Source organism: Nipponia nippon, unplaced genomic scaffold, assembly GCF_047370975.1.
Source record: "Nipponia nippon isolate SJK-2023a ecotype South Korea unplaced genomic scaffold, ASM4737097v1 scaffold_6, whole genome shotgun sequence".
Lineage (NCBI taxonomy): Eukaryota > Metazoa > Chordata > Aves > Pelecaniformes > Threskiornithidae > Nipponia > Nipponia nippon.
This window is the reverse complement of record NW_028262380.1, coordinates 29,305,499-29,323,916: the sequence shown is the minus strand read 5'-3', so window position 1 is coordinate 29,323,916 and position 18,418 is coordinate 29,305,499. Positions and strand designations below refer to the sequence as shown.

General features: G+C 41.4%; 1 protein-coding gene across 1 annotated transcript; it reads right to left on the bottom strand.

The window, feature by feature from the left end:
- Positions 1 to 3,002: 3,002 nt before the first annotated feature.
- NIPAL1 (NIPA like domain containing 1) lies at positions 3,003 to 13,758 on the bottom strand. Its single transcript, XM_087736407.1, has 6 exons — positions 13,633 to 13,758; positions 9,541 to 9,807; positions 8,398 to 8,454; positions 7,849 to 7,939; positions 5,893 to 6,053; positions 3,003 to 5,749 (listed from the first exon to the last, which is right to left on the bottom strand). Exons 1-6 carry the CDS (start codon positions 13,676 to 13,678, stop codon positions 5,145 to 5,147), a joined length of 1,227 nt encoding a protein of 408 aa, XP_087592533.1. The 5' UTR covers positions 13,679 to 13,758; the 3' UTR covers positions 3,003 to 5,144.
- Between the last annotated feature and the right edge of the window lie 4,660 nt (positions 13,759 to 18,418).

Sequence of the window (18,418 nt, the reverse complement as noted above, 5' to 3'; positions counted from 1 at the left end):
TCCCAAGTTTTGAATTTCCAGAAGATGACGGCATCTTTGGGTCACATCCATTTCTGGCATTAATCACTCACCTTTACTGCAATAATCATCTCTTGGGAAAAGAAGTTCTTAATCCTATTGGTTGAACATTTGGGAGTACCTTCAAACACACTTTTAAGGCTTTTCTGCTTCAAGTGAAGCATGATATCCCTATCATTTCATATAATCTGCTAGAAAAATTGCCACCGACGTCACTGTTTACATTTATAATTGACTCATTTATGAGCATTCAGTTCCTTATCAGACCTACGGCTAAATACAGATCTATACAACACAGTACCATACACTGAGGTCACCACAACTTTACGCCCAGGCCACAGAAGTACAAGGCTTTTCAGCAGATAATGTGCTACACATGCGAAACTCGAACTGTCTGTGCAATATAAAAGTACATGGGGACTCTGAATAATGTATGAGGCATCTTTTTTAATAGCTCTTGTAAAACTGGTTTTGCCACATTTATTACTGCAAGTTAATATGTAATACACTACAGTACCGTGCAATAACAAGCTCCAGTAGGTTTATGTTCTCAAAGCACCCTTCTCATGCTCGTTTCCCTGAGCTGTCCCATGGTGAATATGCATCCATCCTTGAAACATGTTTGTCTAATACACGGAGCCAATAATGCTTGCCTACCAAGCCTTCAACTTCTCAATATAATCTTTCTGCAGGCTGCTTTGGGAAAATTACGAGTAGGCTGTTAATAACACTCTGACGCAGATAAATGTAACAGCTGCTATCATCAGGCTGACAGTAAATAAATGAAAAAGCACTAGAACATGCTTCAGAGTCAGTGAAACCAGTGACACGAAAGGTCTACAGGACAAAGGTCAGGTATCTACAGTGTATTTACTTACCAGAACAGCTACGCCCATAAATAAAGACTACATAGGCCACCTTAGTCCTCATGGTGTCTCTAAGCTTAGCGCAAACTCTAACCATATCCAAACAGGCAAAAATAAAAGTACTTATATGGGTGAACAGCGAATGCCACCCATGTCACTGAACATAAAGAGGCCTATGTGGGCAAACTGATATCTGTTAGCTATTTTTTTTTTTGCTTGGTTGGTTTTTTTTGGTTTTTTTTGAAAACCTTTGGGTGATAGAAGAGAGACCTGGAAGAGCAGTAAAGGTTGGTAGGAGACACTATACCACCCTCATACAGTGAATGTCTAGTCAAAGGCTGTATGAGTGCTCAGCATTTGTAACAATTCGGTTGATGTTTCCTGTTCAAACATCAGAAAACTTGCAGCAAGTCAGTGTTATAGAAAAAAAGGCAGAATTCCCAGCCTCTGTGTGCCAGCCACTTAGGATGTATCTCTTTTCTATAAAAAAGCTGCACTGTTGACAAACTGGAATGTATTTTCAGAGAATGAAATTACTTCCCTCGTCAAAAGTATTCCTGATGAGCAATGGAGATCAATTGCTTGCGTGTATGACTCTGGTGGTGTTTATCTCCAGTGCCATCTGGTTCTCAGACCAACTTTTTTTTATCCCCGCTATAAAGTTTCACAAACAGGGAGGCCTTGCAGATGCACTGACGCACCTCACCAAGCGCCACTCCTCCCTCACACACCACCAGCCTGGCTCCTGCTCAGCCTCCCTGTCCTGTTCTGAACCTCGGCACCACTTTAAAACCTGCCAGAAAGGAGTCAGCTACAGGAAACCTGCTCTGCTAAAAAAGTATTTTCTAACACCACACTTGCCAGTTTTGTTTTGCTGGAATTGAAACAGTAAAAGAACAGTGTTTGCTAGGAGTATATAATTCCCCATGTAGTTCCAGGATGCAACCGTGATGAGTAAAGTGGTTGAAGTTTTGAATCAGTACTCTTCAGGATGAAAATTTTTTATAGTGTGGCTGTTTTAAGCACGCCTGGGAAGGCAGGTAAAGGAAGAGGGTAGAACAGGTTTCTATAGAAACTAATAACCTATGTACTTCCTTCCAAATTCCCTGCAGATTATTTAACCTATCCAAGTCTGCTTGACCTACCTACATTTAATCAGCACAGCTATGTAATGAATTTAATTGCCCATTAATTTGTCCTGAGGTATGGTAGTAATGAGTAGCTGCCAAGATTTGTTTTGTATCAGCATTTAAGAGCTATAATTTGGTTAGCAATGGCCTCTGAGGTTTTCTTTGTTCTAGTTCTTAACCATTCCCCCTGCTTTCCAAAACACTTCAAATCACTTTCCGTAATATCCTTCATTTCACTGCCTGGAAAACCTGACAACTCACTGAAATACTCTCCATCGAGACTGGCCATGAGAAAGAGATCCCTAATACGTCAGCTTTGGGTTTTTCTTCCCTAGTTTAGAAGGGAAGGCTTTTTCGCTTGCCCATTATTTTTGTCCCTCAAAATCTGTCTTTTGACTACTAATCATAAGCATTAAATGTTCCTTGCTGATGCTTTCTACAGAACACCAGGGTAAAAATAACACATCTGGACAAATTGGGTAATTCTGTAAGAGAAGCTAAAACCTCTTGATCTCCCCATACTTTTCCCTCCAGTTCCATCACAAAATTACAGACTTTTTAGCTCAAGGCGAATATATAGTAGTTTCACACGTGGCATTTTAGGGGAGTGGAAAATTCTCTTTCCTATCACAAAAACTAGTAAAAGTCAAAGCTACTAAAAGAAGGTCACGATCAGGTCAGATGCACATGAACTGCAAGGACATCAGCCAGACCTTCTTCACCTAGAATCCACTTATGTGTGCATAGGACCAGCTGCTAAAACCAAGATTATTCGCCTTGGATCCATCAGATAGCATTTAAATACTTACCAGAAATATGAATGACACTCCTTTTTATCCCTTGTTTAAAAAACACAGATCATTTAGTACATAATCCATGAATAATTTATTACAAGATAAATATTACCATCATTTCTCTAAAAATTTAAGTTATTCCAAATTAGTAACTAAATATAAACATTTTCAAAAATAACATCTCTTATAGCAAATGTTTTTTATACAAAAAGATAATCAATAATTTGCCTCTTAGTGTGATAGACTCCCTGTACACCACGAAAATAAGCATTAACTTTGGTTTTCTGACATTGTAAGAAAATAACATTGTTTTCCTAGTAGATGTTACTTATGTATAAAAGCATATAGGCACGTCCAGTAGGAAACACAGAATTTTTGCTTGGTACAAGTTAATCAGGAGTTGCTATAAAAAGAGCCCAGACTTGGTATAAAAGAGTCCAGACCCTTCTCAAAGAAAGTATTACTACATATCTTAAAAAAATGCCAAGACACATCCAGTCAGGAATTGGACTGGTTGCTTTTTGGTACAAATAACCCATTTGGTCACACCACATTGACGACTGTATAAGCAAATAGAGGGGCCACCAACTATGCAAAAGGATCTCTTTCTCTTTTTAGGGTCAATCAATATTTTCTTCAGTTATTCTTTAAGTTGTATGAGTGATTCACAGTGAAAAGCAATGCAAGTTTTTGTTAAAAGGCAAACTCTAAAGAAAATTATGAGCTTTCTTTCATGGAACAATTCGCTATCCATCCAAAGTGTCCACTTTTGCTACACTCTTTGCACATTAGAGAATATACAGCCTGCTTCATGAGAAGGTTCTGCTTGCCATATAAATCTCAGCTGATTAAAAATCCATTTTTAATTGCTGTAATGCTAGCATCCTCTGGAAAAGGTTCTGGACTCACACTGAAAAACCCAAGGATTGGAAATACTACCTTTCTGATGAGCTCGTCATGACCCACACATCTGATTGCTGAAGCTACCTTCTTGCTCACTAAGAGGCAACAAAGGGAATTGTAATGAGTAAACCATGGAGTGTGCAAGCTGGTTTTGGGAGATAAAGATCAGTGACCACAACTGAGAGGCATACTGTGGTACAGATACTAATGTATGGTCGATTAATAGCTGAAACATCTAATAGAGGTGAATATTCATGTTCAGAAAAGATGAAAAGGCCAAACTAAAACAAAAGATGTTTTGATGTTTCTCACCCCTTGCTTACAGCCCTTTCTTGACCTAGTATTTTTAGAAATAGCACACAGATTGGAAAATGGATTTTGCTTTTATAATGGAACATAAAATAACAGGACTGTTTTGCTATTAAGAAACAATGATACCTTTCTGGAAAATGAGAAAAAAATTTGAAAAGCTTAAATAGGTTTTGATGAATAGATGGCAATATTAGGAAGAAGTACAGAAATAAGAAAAGCCCCTTCTTAAGCCTCAAAGTAATACAAACCAGAGTGGAAATTCTTAAACGCACATTCTGGTTTCCTTCTGCCTTTGAACAATTTATTCTTTTATCTCACATAATTTTTTTAAGCCAACAGCAATTGTCTTCAGGCCTCTCATGAATTTGCTTTTTCTTAAAATATAACTTGGTCATAGTTTTGAAACAAAAAGGTACACGCACATCCAGGGATTTGCAATCCATTCAGGACTCCTAAGGTAGAAAAGCTAAGACTTTGCTGTTAAAAATGGATTTTGAAGGAGAATGGTTACCAAGAACCACATTTCATAAATTTTTTGGTGACTTCTAGTCGAGATTCGTTGGTAGGTCATTAAAAAAAAAAAAATCAAAAAAACTTGCATAAAATTTTATATTAAAAGCTAAATGGATAAAACAATATTTTCTTCATATTATATCTCCAATGAATATCCTTCAGGTAGACTATCTACAAGTTTGCTCGGCAATAAATTATAAAAATATAAAGAAAGCCTGAAATATTAAGGCCATCACTAAGATAATAGCAGAGTGCTTGTCACTTCAGCAAGGATTATCTTTTATCATGATGGAAAAATTGCACTTTATTAACACAGCTTACAAAGACCATTCTTTTCTGCTAAAATTCTCCAACAGGAGATGCTGCATAAAAAAAGGACATGGTTGTTCAATTGCCTGATACACAATCACCATCAGGTTTCTGTCATGTTAATTATTGAACATTTTCATTCATTACTACCAACAGCTGGCACAGAGGAGTGACCCACACTTAACTGGCCTTACATACAGTTTTCCAGAGGACTGCAGAAAAGGAGAGCATTCTGGTAGACACAGGTGGGCTGAGTCTGCAATTCATGATACTTTGATGATGGACACTGCTTGAGAGTTTCATTGACTGAATAAAACGTTGTCCTCCTCATATGCCAAAGCTGGGTCTTCCATGCTCTCCAGTAAAGTGTGACAGGTTTCGTGTTCACGGTGTGGTAATGATGGTTCTTTGGCAATAGTAGACATCAACTGACTCCAGGTGATGTTAGTATTTTTGAAAGCGTGCAATAGAAAAATGCCTATAATGATACTGCAGAATCCACTCAGGGTTCCAATGATATCACCCAGGTCCATGCTACTCCACTCCTTGAACAGGATGATGGAGCATGTCACAACTGTTGTGGTGAAACACACATAATAAATAGGTGTCACTAGAGATGTATTGAACACATCCAATGCTTTGTTGAGATAGTTGATCTGAGTGCTGACTGAGAGCACTAAGATGCCCAGCAAAATGTAAACCAATGGATGTTGATAAACTGGCTTCCGCTCCAGCATTTGTTTAATGGCAATGCCCAGGCCTTTCACAGATGAGACAGAGAAAGCACCAATGAGTGAGCAAATTAAAATGTAGATCAGTATATTTGTCTGACCTCTCCTTGGAGCCACGATTACAATCAGCATAAGGGCAACAACTGTTAGGAGAACAGCAAACGTAACAAATGCTGTAAGAAAGAGGAAAGGGAAGAATAGTAATGCGCATGAGAGAAAACACCAGACTACAACCAAGTACATGCTAAAAGTTATTCAGTGTCCTGAACACTTCTCTATGAACTGTAGCACAAGTTCATTGCAATTGCATACAGACCTGGATCTTGCAGCTTTCTTTCCATCTCATCTAGTGAGGTGACCTCCTCCTCCTCAGGGGCATGAATAACCATGACCGTTGACCCCAAAATACTCAGTACACAGCCCAGCTTTCCATGAATATTCAGCTTCTCATTTAAAAAATAGGATGACAATATAGCACTGTTTGGCAAAATATAAATAAAAGGTTCAGCTCCACCAGCCACACGAGACTGTGTAACATGATAGTAATTCAAAACCTCTTTTCAATTTGGATATATGGGAAATCAGCTTGAAACAATCAAATTTTAAGGAATTTTGCAGGACGGTTAGTCAGGACCAAGAAGGTCACGTCCGATTAGGGGGGTGAGCAACCCCAATCCCTCCCCTCCAGGTTGTAAAGGGTGCTAATTGCTTCAGGAACTTCTCATTACTGATTGCCTGGGTCAGGGGTATGCACTCTCACACACCTGTAGATTGACCACACGAGCTGTTATTTTCTTCCAAAAACGGTTTAAAGCACTTCATTTGCCATTAGAACCAACCCACACAAGTTTTGGATACTGTTCCTCCTCATCCCTTCCTGGGCTCTCCCACCCAAAGTTTCTGCCTGGCTTGCCAGGACTCTCCCAAAACCACAGAGAAGGCACATCTTCGCCTTTGAAGAGGACTGACCCCAGGCTCTCCAAGGGGTTCAAGATTTAACCTAAGGATAATAACATGGCCCAAATGAGGCCACCTCACAGGGCACACAATTAGCCTGTTAGAGCACAAGCTTAGGCACAGACACTTAACAGTGTGTGGACACACTCACAAATAGTTTTTCAACCCACTCATCAAATTAGAGTTATTTTTTCGTACAAGGGTAACGAACTCACTGACATGAAGTTCTCACGACATGTGTTTCATGAAAATTGGAAAGATTGCTATCCACATCAAAGGAGAGGGCGTTAAAACTCAGGCTGTTTTGAAAAGCAGCAGCCAGGCAGCCAGCTAGTCTGCATCTACCTACACACCGATCCTAGCACATCTGTAGGTGACAGAGTTACACTGGTTTTGCTATGACAGAACAGCTGCATTTTTAGCAGTTAGATTACACAAGCATCTTTTTTTAAAAAAACAAACAAACAAACAAACGTGGCCCAGGTTGGTTTTAAACACAATGTTTCATATAGTATACTCAGGTCTTAAAAAATAAGTGTCTTACATTTAAAAGACAATAATTCCATTTTGCTAATAAATTATTTCCCAGAAGGTTTATTGTAAGCATAATCCATGTCTTTTCTGCTTCTGTGATAGACATATTAATCTATGTGCTTAAGTACTTGGAAATTATTTGTTTCTTCATACATAGGAAATAATGAGTGTTTGAAGAGCATTCATATTTCAAAAGAACCACAGATTTTAACTGTGGATATTAAAAAAGCTAAAGTTTTCTTCGCCTTCTTTCCAGAAGGACTTGGAAAAGACCAAACAAACCCAAAATGCTTACTAAGTGTGCCTTAATATGAAATTATGCTCCTATAAAAAAAGAAATGTTTTTCAAAACATTTTAATGGGGAAATACTGTATTTTCTTTTGAAGTTTGTCACAACCGAAGAACAGGATAAGACCTTTTAAAGGCCAAAAGAAAAAGAAAGCTTCAGTTCTCTAGGAAGAGATTAATTACAGCCTTCTACCACTGTGCATCAGCAGTATACCTGGTATACACTGATAAAAAATACTTTATAATATAGGTGGAAGGCTGTTGGGAAAACATATATTAGTCTTTGTAACAAGACTTCTCATTCCCTCTCCCCAGAAAATTCAGTTCTAAATAAGCAAGGGATCTTTCCACCAAGGAACAAAAAGCATTTTTTGTCCATATATTGCTTTTCAGTTTTCTTATTAAAATTCTCTACTTTCAGCCAAAGACAGTATTTTTCCCTCACACAGTGAACGGTTCATTTGTCAAAGTTTGCTTCCAGTTTGTACTAACCTTATGAGAACACTCAGCGCACCCAGGGGGGTAACTAAGGTTGCAGGTGCAAAGGCATAAGCAGCAAAGTTTGCAGCTTCTCCTAATCCCACTGCAGAAGAAAGAACATCAGATTGAAGGGGAGGGAATAAAAGGCATACTATTATAAATATTTTGTATGATAGCTATGATAGCAAATAGAAACCAAAATCTTTTTTCTACACTACATACGCAAATTTCCCTTTCAAACGTGTCTAACTTCCTCTGGACATAATAAAGGCTGAAGAAAGTTAAAGACTTTTCCCCTAAGTACTCCTAGAAACTGGACAGATTCAATCCCATTGCTTTTGACTGGATATTAAAGAAAAGGCTGTTATTCTGCAAAGAGCTCCAAAGAGTAAACACAATATTTGAGAGATGGGATATCAGAACGGTTTCTGTCATAAAGGTGATTGCAAAGACATTTCTTTTAAGCGAGGGGAGTTAAAAATCAGGGAACAAATCTATTTAAAACAATCATCTCCTTCATGCAGCATTTACTTATGGGTTGAGAGGAAAGAGGTGACTTACTTGATAGCAATCCAGCCCACCAAAGCCACTCCTTCAAATAAGAATATCCACCCTGTCCTGAAAGCAGAAAAAATAATCTCATCTTAGAAGAAAGAGATCACCTTATCATAATAAACAGAACTACAGCTTCACATTTGCATCTAGTCCTACAAAGTACTGAAAGAGCATGTTATCTGGCTGTGACATGAAGAATATTTCATTTGATTTTGACTGACATTTTTTATTAATCGCTCTACTGCTTTTTGACTTGGACTTCTGAAAAATGATATTTGACTAAATACACACAGAGGGAAAGTTCCAAGCAGAAGTAAAATGTCCATGAAGATTTTTCCTGAGCTTAAGAAATGCTTCAAACTGCCTTCCCAGGTCAGATCCAATATATTCATACACAGTCAGCTGCATTTTGACTCTGCTTATACTTTAAATTGAGAGAAATTGGAAAGAAAAAAGCATGCTTTATTTTTTTTTTACATAAAACATAAGTATATTGAACATTCAGTAACACTTTTTTTTTTCAAATAACCAAATTCTCTGGAAGAGAATATTGCAATAAAGACAACAAACAAAAGAAAAACTGATGATGCTATATATTTAAATCTATGTAAAGGCAACTATGAGATTAATCCAATGGGTTTTTTAAAAGCTCTCCACATTTTTCTAGCTCTTCATCTGTTGACTTTGATGGAAGAATAGTTGTACTAACTGTAGAAACTTCTGTAGTAAGTATTGCACTTCCTTTTTTCAAAAAAGAACTAAATCTAGTTACCATCTTAAGACTTTCCATCTCAAATGAGGGGGGAAAAAGTTGGGAAAAAAGAGAGAGAAAGGCATTTTGAAGGGTAAGACAAAGGAAGACACTTTATTTGGTATCTAACTGCTGTCAAGGAGGAAGTATCACCAGCTCACTATATTTAATACCCACTGCTGCCCCCATAGCCCTAAGAATTCTGAAATCTCAGTCCCTGTAATCACACCATATTTTCATCCCTAGCCAAGACAGGACTTCTAATCACCGTTAAAGTACAACGGTTTTCAACTACAGTGGTTTTAAGCATGTGATCCGTGACTCGAACCTTGATTTTGCTGAGTTATAGAAGAGGCATTTGTGTCTCCAGCAGGAGCAAGGCGGGCACCACCGCTTACCAGCTCGGGGGACTCCTTTGTCTGCCAGTTTCAAAAGCCCTTTCTTCTTCAGTATGAAACTAGAACCAATAAAGATACTGGAACCTATCGCCAAAGCCAAGCCAACGTAGAGGCGATATTTGCTTCCAGCAGGCGTAGAAATGTTCCAGTTCGTTTCATTGAGAGTCCCATCCACAGAGGTGAGGAGAGAAGAGTGGGATTCAGACACGTTGATGATCTGGCACCATGCTTGGCAGGAGTCATGGCAAGCAAAAGAAAGAACAGCACCTGGGAGGAGAAGAAGGAGGACAAGTGATTCATGAACCAGGCACAGCTCTGAAGGAGCCCCATCCTCGCTCTGCTCACTCCTTTCCACATCTTCCCAGAGCACTTGTCATTTCTGACCATGCAAATAACTCACAAAACCCACATAATATACGTCATGCTGCCCCAGGTCATTACCCGCTCCTGTAATTCACAGGTGCATGCCTTATTTTATATATATTTTTTGTACTACATTGGCTCAGTCAAGCAATTAGGGCAACACCGAGGAAGGCAACAATAAAATATTATCTTCAATGTATAATTCAACTTGAAATCGTAAAAGCTATCCTGAAACCTCAAGAAGAAAGGGTTCTTGTGTTGCACAGAGACCACATCCCCAAAACACAAACATATAGCCAAATCCATGATTTCAGACTATGCCTGCTAGTGTAAGCCTGCTGTTATTCCAGGCTTCTGCTTTTACATTTGTAGCTGAGATTTGGAAACAACAAAAAAAAAAAAAAAAGAGAAGGAAAAAGAAAATCTATATAGGGAGCAAACCCTTGCTGCATATGGGTACTAATATGTTTTATTAAAACTGTTCAGTGACTACTGTGTGAGCCAGATCTTCCTTAACCAATCAAAAAATTTTGAGGTGGAGGCTTCATTACAACTCACAGCAATTTTCATCTAACCTCAATAACCCCTAGCTGGAGGAAGACCCCAGCCTGCAAAGGACAGTCCCCCGGCTATCCCTGCAACACAGCTGCAGGGCCGGGTGATCCTCAGCTAAAAGACTGCAGCTTCACACTTTCCGCCAGCCAAACCTTATCAGCATCACTACGATGACAGCCGGTGGCAATGATGTCATTGCCATCAGCCTAGACGTGTTTTTTAAAGGAAGAAGAGGTATTGCAGTTCCAAGAACAAAAGGAGTCGTTATTTTGCAGGGGGAAGCAGGGGACAGGCAGCAATGCTGCAACAGGGCTTACAGTAGTCTAGGCAGACGTTTCACAGTTTCTCATGGTAGACTGCAGCACGCAAACAGCGTGGATCAGAGAATCTAGGCTGGAATAGCTTATAAGGACAGCCTTTTTGGAAAGAAAGGTTTTATTGCAAAGACCTGTTAAAATATGAAACAGCAGATGCAGAAGTACAAAAGCTCAGTCCACTGTGATTCATACAAAGCATTGGATGCAACAAATAATTTTGCTTTCCTTGTTTCCCCTGTAATTAAAATGACACATCAAGGATTCATCCTGCTGAGTGGCACCATCAGCAATACACTCACTTTTTTTTTTTCCCAACTGAAAAAACCACTGGGAGAGTTGGTAGAAGAGGATGTGCCTCTGTGTCTGTTCATACCTAAGTTCTGGAAATATTAAATGTTCTGTCAAAAGTACATCACTGCACAATTAACAATAAGCAGCCTTGGATAATTCACCTAATACTGTTTAGGAAGGAATATTTAAAATATCAGAAGTATTAAAAATGCTATGAAATTTGACAGCATACCTTCATTTGCAGCTGCCGATACTGATACTAACACTGGGAGATACCGCCTTTTACAAGTAAGGACCTGAGAATGAGCACGTGCTCCCAGCTGTCCTGTGCCGTACTGTACAACAAACACACTACAGTAAGTTAGCATTTGATTTTCGGGCTTGGCAAACATTTCCTTGTTTGCCAAGAAAGCTTCTATGTAACAGTTGTTGTTTTGTATTGCTAAGCCAGATTTTGTAAAAATGGTCCCACAAGATGGGTATGTCCATATTCTGCAGCTGGAGATTAAAATCTTAAAGAATTTACAACTACATGAGACTACTTTTGTGTAGTGTGTAAGACAGATAGTATTGTGCCATCTTATCATTACAAGAAGTTGCAATTGGATAATGTAAAAGAAATGGGATTTGCATCTGTATCTGAAACTATTTTAAAATCCTAAAATATTAGCATAATCTTAGAAGAATAAAATTTTGCATATACCTAAGTTTTGACATAATTATTAAAGATTAAATTACAAAAGAAAATTACAGAGAAGTTCTTTAATCATAAATGTTTCTCTTCGCTAACACACATCAGGGTAAGGCAAAAAAGCAGAGAGGTTGCCAGTGAATGAAATCCCTTAGCTCTCAATAAAGATGCTAAACCAGACTGGCGACGGTTGTACCACCACCACTCAGCTACTACAGGCTTTCTGGGAGAAGCAGCAACCGTTCTTGCCTTTAATGAAAAGAAAGCATCAAGACAAAAACTCTTGGTAAGTATGGTCTTTTAGCTACCTGCAATGGTAAAGGCAGCTTTCTATCAGCGTGTTGGGTTTCTGAAATGAAGAAGATAACACTCTTCTTCCCCTTTTTGTGAATGGTGTACTTTCATTTAGCTGGAGATTAATGGCAGGCTTATTCTCTTTCATATGACACTACTACGACTTTTTTTTTTTTACTGATTTTTAAGTTTTCCATTCCCCAGCAGACTTTACGACATCGAATAATGAAAATAATTTAATCATGCCATCTGTAGTAAGTGACTCAGTGACTGCCACAGGATGCTTCTCTCCTTTCCGAAACACAACCTTTGCTCACATTTACGAAGAGACGCTGGATTTTTCGCCTCTTCCGTCTGCCAGCTGAGAAGAGTCATTTTGAATGGTTGTGATCTCTGTTTATTGTGCTGAGCAGCTTTTTCTAGTTTTAAAAAACGTGTCATTTGTTCCACTTGCCTATGAAGTGGTATGTCACTCCGCTGATCAAAGAACCACCTGAGAGCTGGGAAGAGGAGGCTGATCCAGGAATTACTATTACTTTATTCCCCACTGTGACCAGTCTAAAGATTACCTGGAAGGACTGAGGAAGGTGACAAGTCTCTGAGGCCGCCTGGCTTGCTCAGCACCCAGTTTCTGTAGCTAAGCTAGTTTCACCTCTCACTTCCAAATGTCAACAAACATGAACCTGTCAGCAGAACCCCTCCTTGCAGAAAAAACCCTCCGAGCTTTGACTCAAGGCTGATAGCAACAGGAAACCAGCCTGCGTTCAGGCGGCCACTGTTGTAACTTCTGAAGTCTTTTTACGATTCAGCTAAATCCAGAAATGTTTCCTCAAACACCTAAGTATTATCCGAGTTAGGTAGATGAGCCAGCCCGGTACTACACACTCCTTGTAGCAATTTTAACTTGCAGTCCTGCAAAAGCCTAGCACTGAGGTACCCTGCGGTTTGCTAGTGGCAGCCAGCTCAGCTTTTATCCGGCTGCTTGAAGCTACCGGTCCTAAGTCATCTGGAAAACTATTTAGATTAGACATGTAATTTGACCATTTTTACTGCGTTCACGAGTCAGCTCACACCTGGCAGGGACATGAAATGCCTTTCTCGGTCACCCGGGAAATACCAAGCCCACGCTCGCCAGGGCCTGGCTTACCGGGGCCGAAAGGCGATGCACTGAGAGGCAGCACGGATCCGTTCCCCGGCACAGCCCCGTTCACAAAAACGCACAAAAGATGCTGAAAAGAGGATTTAGAGACGAGCCAGCCACGGGAGAAGAAGCGCAGGAGCCTCCCCGGCACCGGCAGCGTCACACTCCTCGCAAAAGAACGGCGTGACATCACGGCGGCGCAGTCTCACGCGTACAGGCGTCGCGACAGCCGCCGCCGCGCTGCGGGTACAGGGGCAGCGCGGGGGGCGACAAGGGCGGCGCCGGGCGCCGCGCGCAGACCGCGCCCTCCCCTCCGCCCAGCGCCGCGCGCCCCCCGCGCAGCTTCCGCGCGGCGCCGCGTCCCCAGCGCGCCCTCCCCCCAGCGCCGCGCGCCCCCCCGCGCCCGCCGGCTCCCCCTCCGCGCCCGCGCAGGCACTGACCCGTGCGGCAGGCCGGGCGGGCGCGCAGCGCCCCTCGCTGCCCCATGGCTGCGGGGAGACCCCTCCGCGGGCTCCCCGGCGTCGCGGGCGGCGGCGGCGACTCCGCCCGCCCGGGCGCGGCGCGGCACGGCACGGCACGGCGCGGCGCAGCACGGCACGGCACAGCGCACCTGGGCGCGCCCCGCGGGCTGGAGGTGGAGGTGGCATCCCTGCCGCGCCTCTGGGCGCGTCCCGACGGGGAGCGGGCACGCAGGGCTGCAGGAGTGACCCCGGATGGGTTTTATTTTGTATACATCGTTATGAAGTCCCAGTTCTCAGCTGGGGACTTCTGCGACCCCACCCGCACGCTGACTCCAAAGGAAAGCGCTCTCTCCTGGGGTACCCGGGCAGTGTTCGCGTCTACTGGGAATGTCTATAGATTTAATTTTCCTCCTGTTCACGCCTGGGAGAAGAGGCGAGCAGTTTCAACGTGCGACCACTTCAGCGTGTGATGGGCTGCCCGCGCTAGCCTTGACCGCTGTCTCTGCAGGCAGGCGGGCCGTTCCCCTGGCCAGGCTGCCCCAGCTTCGCAGAGCAAGGGCAGCGTCTGGAGGTGCTCACCCTGAGGTAACTCCCTGGGGTTGAACAGGCTCCAGGGTGTCATGAGAAACAATCATGTTAATTACCCAATCAACAGTTTCAAGGCAGAAGTCTAGGGCCTTGTTTTTAATATGGTTAAGTGAAATACATTTACAAAATGTATGGCTTAATAAGCCATTACATGCTAACCTAAGGTTACCCAGCAAACTCCCTGGGGTAGTCTGAGGACCTTCAGCATGCACAAGAGCTCCCCAGACTGGAGCCAAACTGAGCTATGAATATAACACCCCTCCGCAGAGCACCACAGGGACACGCCGGCAGAGCTGTAGCCATGCTTTGCAAGTAGAGCACCTAAATTAATCATCTTTGGTTTTGCAAAGTTTATTAGCTCTGGTGCAGACTGGTGAACTATGGTGACAGTGTCAGCAAAATAACTCGGTTTTCCCTGCCTTAGGCATCCTTGACTTTGCAGTCCTGGGGTTAAACCGAGAGACCAGTTTCAATGTCTTAGTCTCACTTTTTATTTCTGTATTTATTTTTCAATATAAACTGCGCTCTGTATATTAGGAGAAAAGGAGCATCCCATTTGTTTTTGTGCATTTAATTACCTATCCACTTTATCCTTACAATGTCTACATTATAAGAACTTCTACGGAAGGTGGCCTGAACCGAGTGCAGGCTGCCTTATAAAGAGTTTGACTTCTCTGCTTTAACGTTTCTAAAACAGATTATTGCCACAAAAGAGCAATAAGTTTAAATAGTGTTTAAAATAGTTAAATTAAAATCTTAAAGCACAATCTGAAAATTTGGGAGCAAACTTCCATCTTCTTGTACAACATAAGCCTGCCCATAGGATAAAACCACGTATATGGACAGATACATGTCTGCAGTCTGCTCCCAACTCCTATTTTTGTTCTGTGCCCCCTCAGATCTGTCAACTCTGTGCGTTCACACCTCTGTTTCTGTCAAAATGTGTCAATTTTTCCAGCTTCCTGCAATTTGACTGAAGCACATGAAGTGTCAATCTTGCAAGCGGCTCAGCTGGCAGATCTGCAGAGCAGAAGGGAGGTGCTAACATCTGCAAGAGCCTGCTGAAGCAGCGGAGAGGGTGAGCTGCTGAAGGCCGCTGCCTCCCCTGGCACAGCTCTCGCCGACCTGCTGGTCAAAGCTTCGCTGCGGTGCGGTACCAGAACAACAATACCAAGAAACAATGCAGTTAACACTTCTGCACATCTGCCTCTCTACAGGCCAACTCCTATAGCAGGCCATGGGCACCAAAGGGTTTTCAATTAATGAATAAAATATTTAGTCTGAGAAACACTTACTTGTTTCTTGGTTGAAAATCTTTATATAGCTCATGCTTCATGCTTTTAAATCTGCAATAAACTGTGAAAACACTATGAAACTTTTTTTCTGAGAAAAAAATATGAAGTCGCAGAAAACTTATAGCTAAGGATCCAAGTCAATGGACAGATGTAAAGAATGTGCAATCTATAACTACAGAAGGGAGTGGCTATACTTCATGTGTATATACTTCATTGATGATCTATAGTACTTTGCATACTCAACTAATTTCAAAGAACTCTGAGCCAATGCCAGGAAGAAAGAAACTACATAAAAGTAATTCATCAACATTGATACATTTTTCTTTATTTTGGATGACGTGCAAAGGTCAAATGGGAAAGCAAATAGTGTCTTGATATACAATCTTATCATCTGACATGAAGAGGAAGAAGATGCTAGTCGACCATTCAAAATGGCATCTGTGACTGATTTAGAGCGATGCCTGGATCATCGGCTAAGGCAAATCAGCGCAGCTCCACTTTTTTTCAGTCGAGCTATGCCGGCTACGGCTAAGCACAGGTCAGCCCTTTTGTGTGTGATGTAACAATATGCATGTACCAACAGTCAAAGCAATTTTGTGGCAGTTCACATTTCTTCAAAAGAGAAATAAGGATGTTATGAAACCCTGCTATACCTTTCTGGGTTATTGTACTAAGTTTTTGCATTAAATGTATGAAAAATGCAAGAGAAGTTATGTTAAAATTACTTCTGCAATGAATGAAAGATTTGCTGAAACTGACAGTTAAGCAAGCACTGACTTTAGTTGTTGGTTTTCAATATAAATGGAAGCCCTGAATATCTAGCCAACTTTATACTTCCACATTTATAAATAAAATAGTCATTGGAAACCTCATTTTTGTGCCTTAATGAAACCCATCTTGCCTCTGTGTTGGCCATGAATGACTTCACTAAGTGAAGTTTGTACGACTTCTTGGCTTTGGCATAAATTCTTTAATTTTGTTCAGGATTTTTTTTCTCATACACATATACATAGAGTTCCTTCTATGTGTTATTAGGCAGTATTTAATTATATTATTGTAAATACTGAAGATGATGAGAACGGGTTTCACCACAGTGAGAAAAATTGTTCACTGTGCAGCTAGTCCAGGTGCAGACATGAAGCAAGATCTATATTATTTGTTTGTTTTTTTTTTTAGGAAAGCTGCCTATGGCATTTTGAAGTCCTGCCATCATTGCTCAGCTGCTCTGTTCTGCATTGCTGTTCCCTGCCTACAGTTCCTGCTACCCGACAGGGTCCAAACAATAGGGTCAATACGGCAGCTGCAGACAGGCTCATGACCTGTCCTGGCACGCAGCTGCACAAAATTTACCAAGCTAGATTTGAGAGTGGAGCTCTGACCATGGGAACTGCACCTCCCCCAAATGCTGGTGATTTACTGTAGACTTGCAGGAGCAACATGTAAAGGAATTAACTTCGACCGAGACAAAAAATGGTGCCTCTAGATTGCAGTTCAACATGATTAGATTGCCGTACTTGTTGTGAAGAGATTACTCCTATACTTGTTGCCTTAAAAATACACAGATAGTGCCGCCTTAACTACTACTTTGCAATGAATGAAAGACAAGCAAGGCTAGAAATATCAAATCTGTTTTAACTACAGTGCATTTTCTACCACTCTTATCAGTGACAATATCATATATTGATGTTTTTCTTTGAAATAGAATTAGTCTCAATGGAATCACCTTTGTCTGAGTAAATATTTTAGCACCATTATTCTGTGCAACCAGCCTATACTTCCCATGTTATTTTAGCTTGAAATAAAACTCTGCTAAGCAGAAATCCCAGCTGACTGTTCAGAGCTACTGGCACTCCTGCAGGGTCACCACATCTATTCTTTACCCCACAGATATTATTGAATGAAGTTCTATTTTTTTTTTCAGAGGGTTTTCTGGTGGGCTTGCCCCTCTGTTCCTTGCAGGTTCCAGGTTGAGAGGAGAAGAGGCATCTCAAGCCACCTCAACCTCGGTGGCACAAGGAGAGCCTCATCGCAAGTTCTGCTCAGGGCATATAAATAACTCTGCTGGGCACAGCCAGCCACAGCGCTCATCATGCCTGAGGATATTTCAGAAGTGCTAATCTCTCCTCAGAGTAGTCATGCAAAACCTAGGGTCTGGACCTGGGAGTTGCTGGCAAAAGGCTTTGACATAGTGTTTTAGAGTGCTGTGTGGTGTTGTACTGTGTGCCTGCTAGTGTTCATGTCCACTAGAAGGCTTGCAACCTGCCTAGTTCTTTCCAATTCCAGCCTCATCTGCATATGGGAATCTGACACACCAACACACAACCCAAATTGCTTCTACTTCTTCCCTCTCCATCGAGCACCCATTTAACTCTAAAGTAAAAATACAGTACCACCTACTGGTGGAGACACTGTTTGCGCTGATGGTTTTCCAGTCACCAAGCCTCGTTGGGGCTGATTGTGCTTCATGACACTGAAATCCTCGTAACACCGGTCTACACAAAAGAGTATTAAATAAGCCAGAAGCCCTGGAGCCTTCTCAGCTACAGCACTTCTGACATGTCATTCATTGCTGAAATAGCATCAGCATTAGAAAAGACAGAACAGTATTTGCAGAAAATAAGCCTGCCAGAACTGTGGTCCCAATCCAAACACCCATCTGCGTACACAGCCACAACACAGTAGGCTAAAAGGCAACGTTGTGCCATTAAAACCTACTTATTTATCAATAAATACATATGTATAATGTATCTAGTGTTTTGGTTATGAGTGTCTGAAACTAGAGGTTGCTTTAATAGGATTGAGGAGAATTACAGATGATGACAAAGCAAGATGCAAAAATAGATTAAAGTTGGCCTGCTAAAACAATAATCCATTAGTGCGGT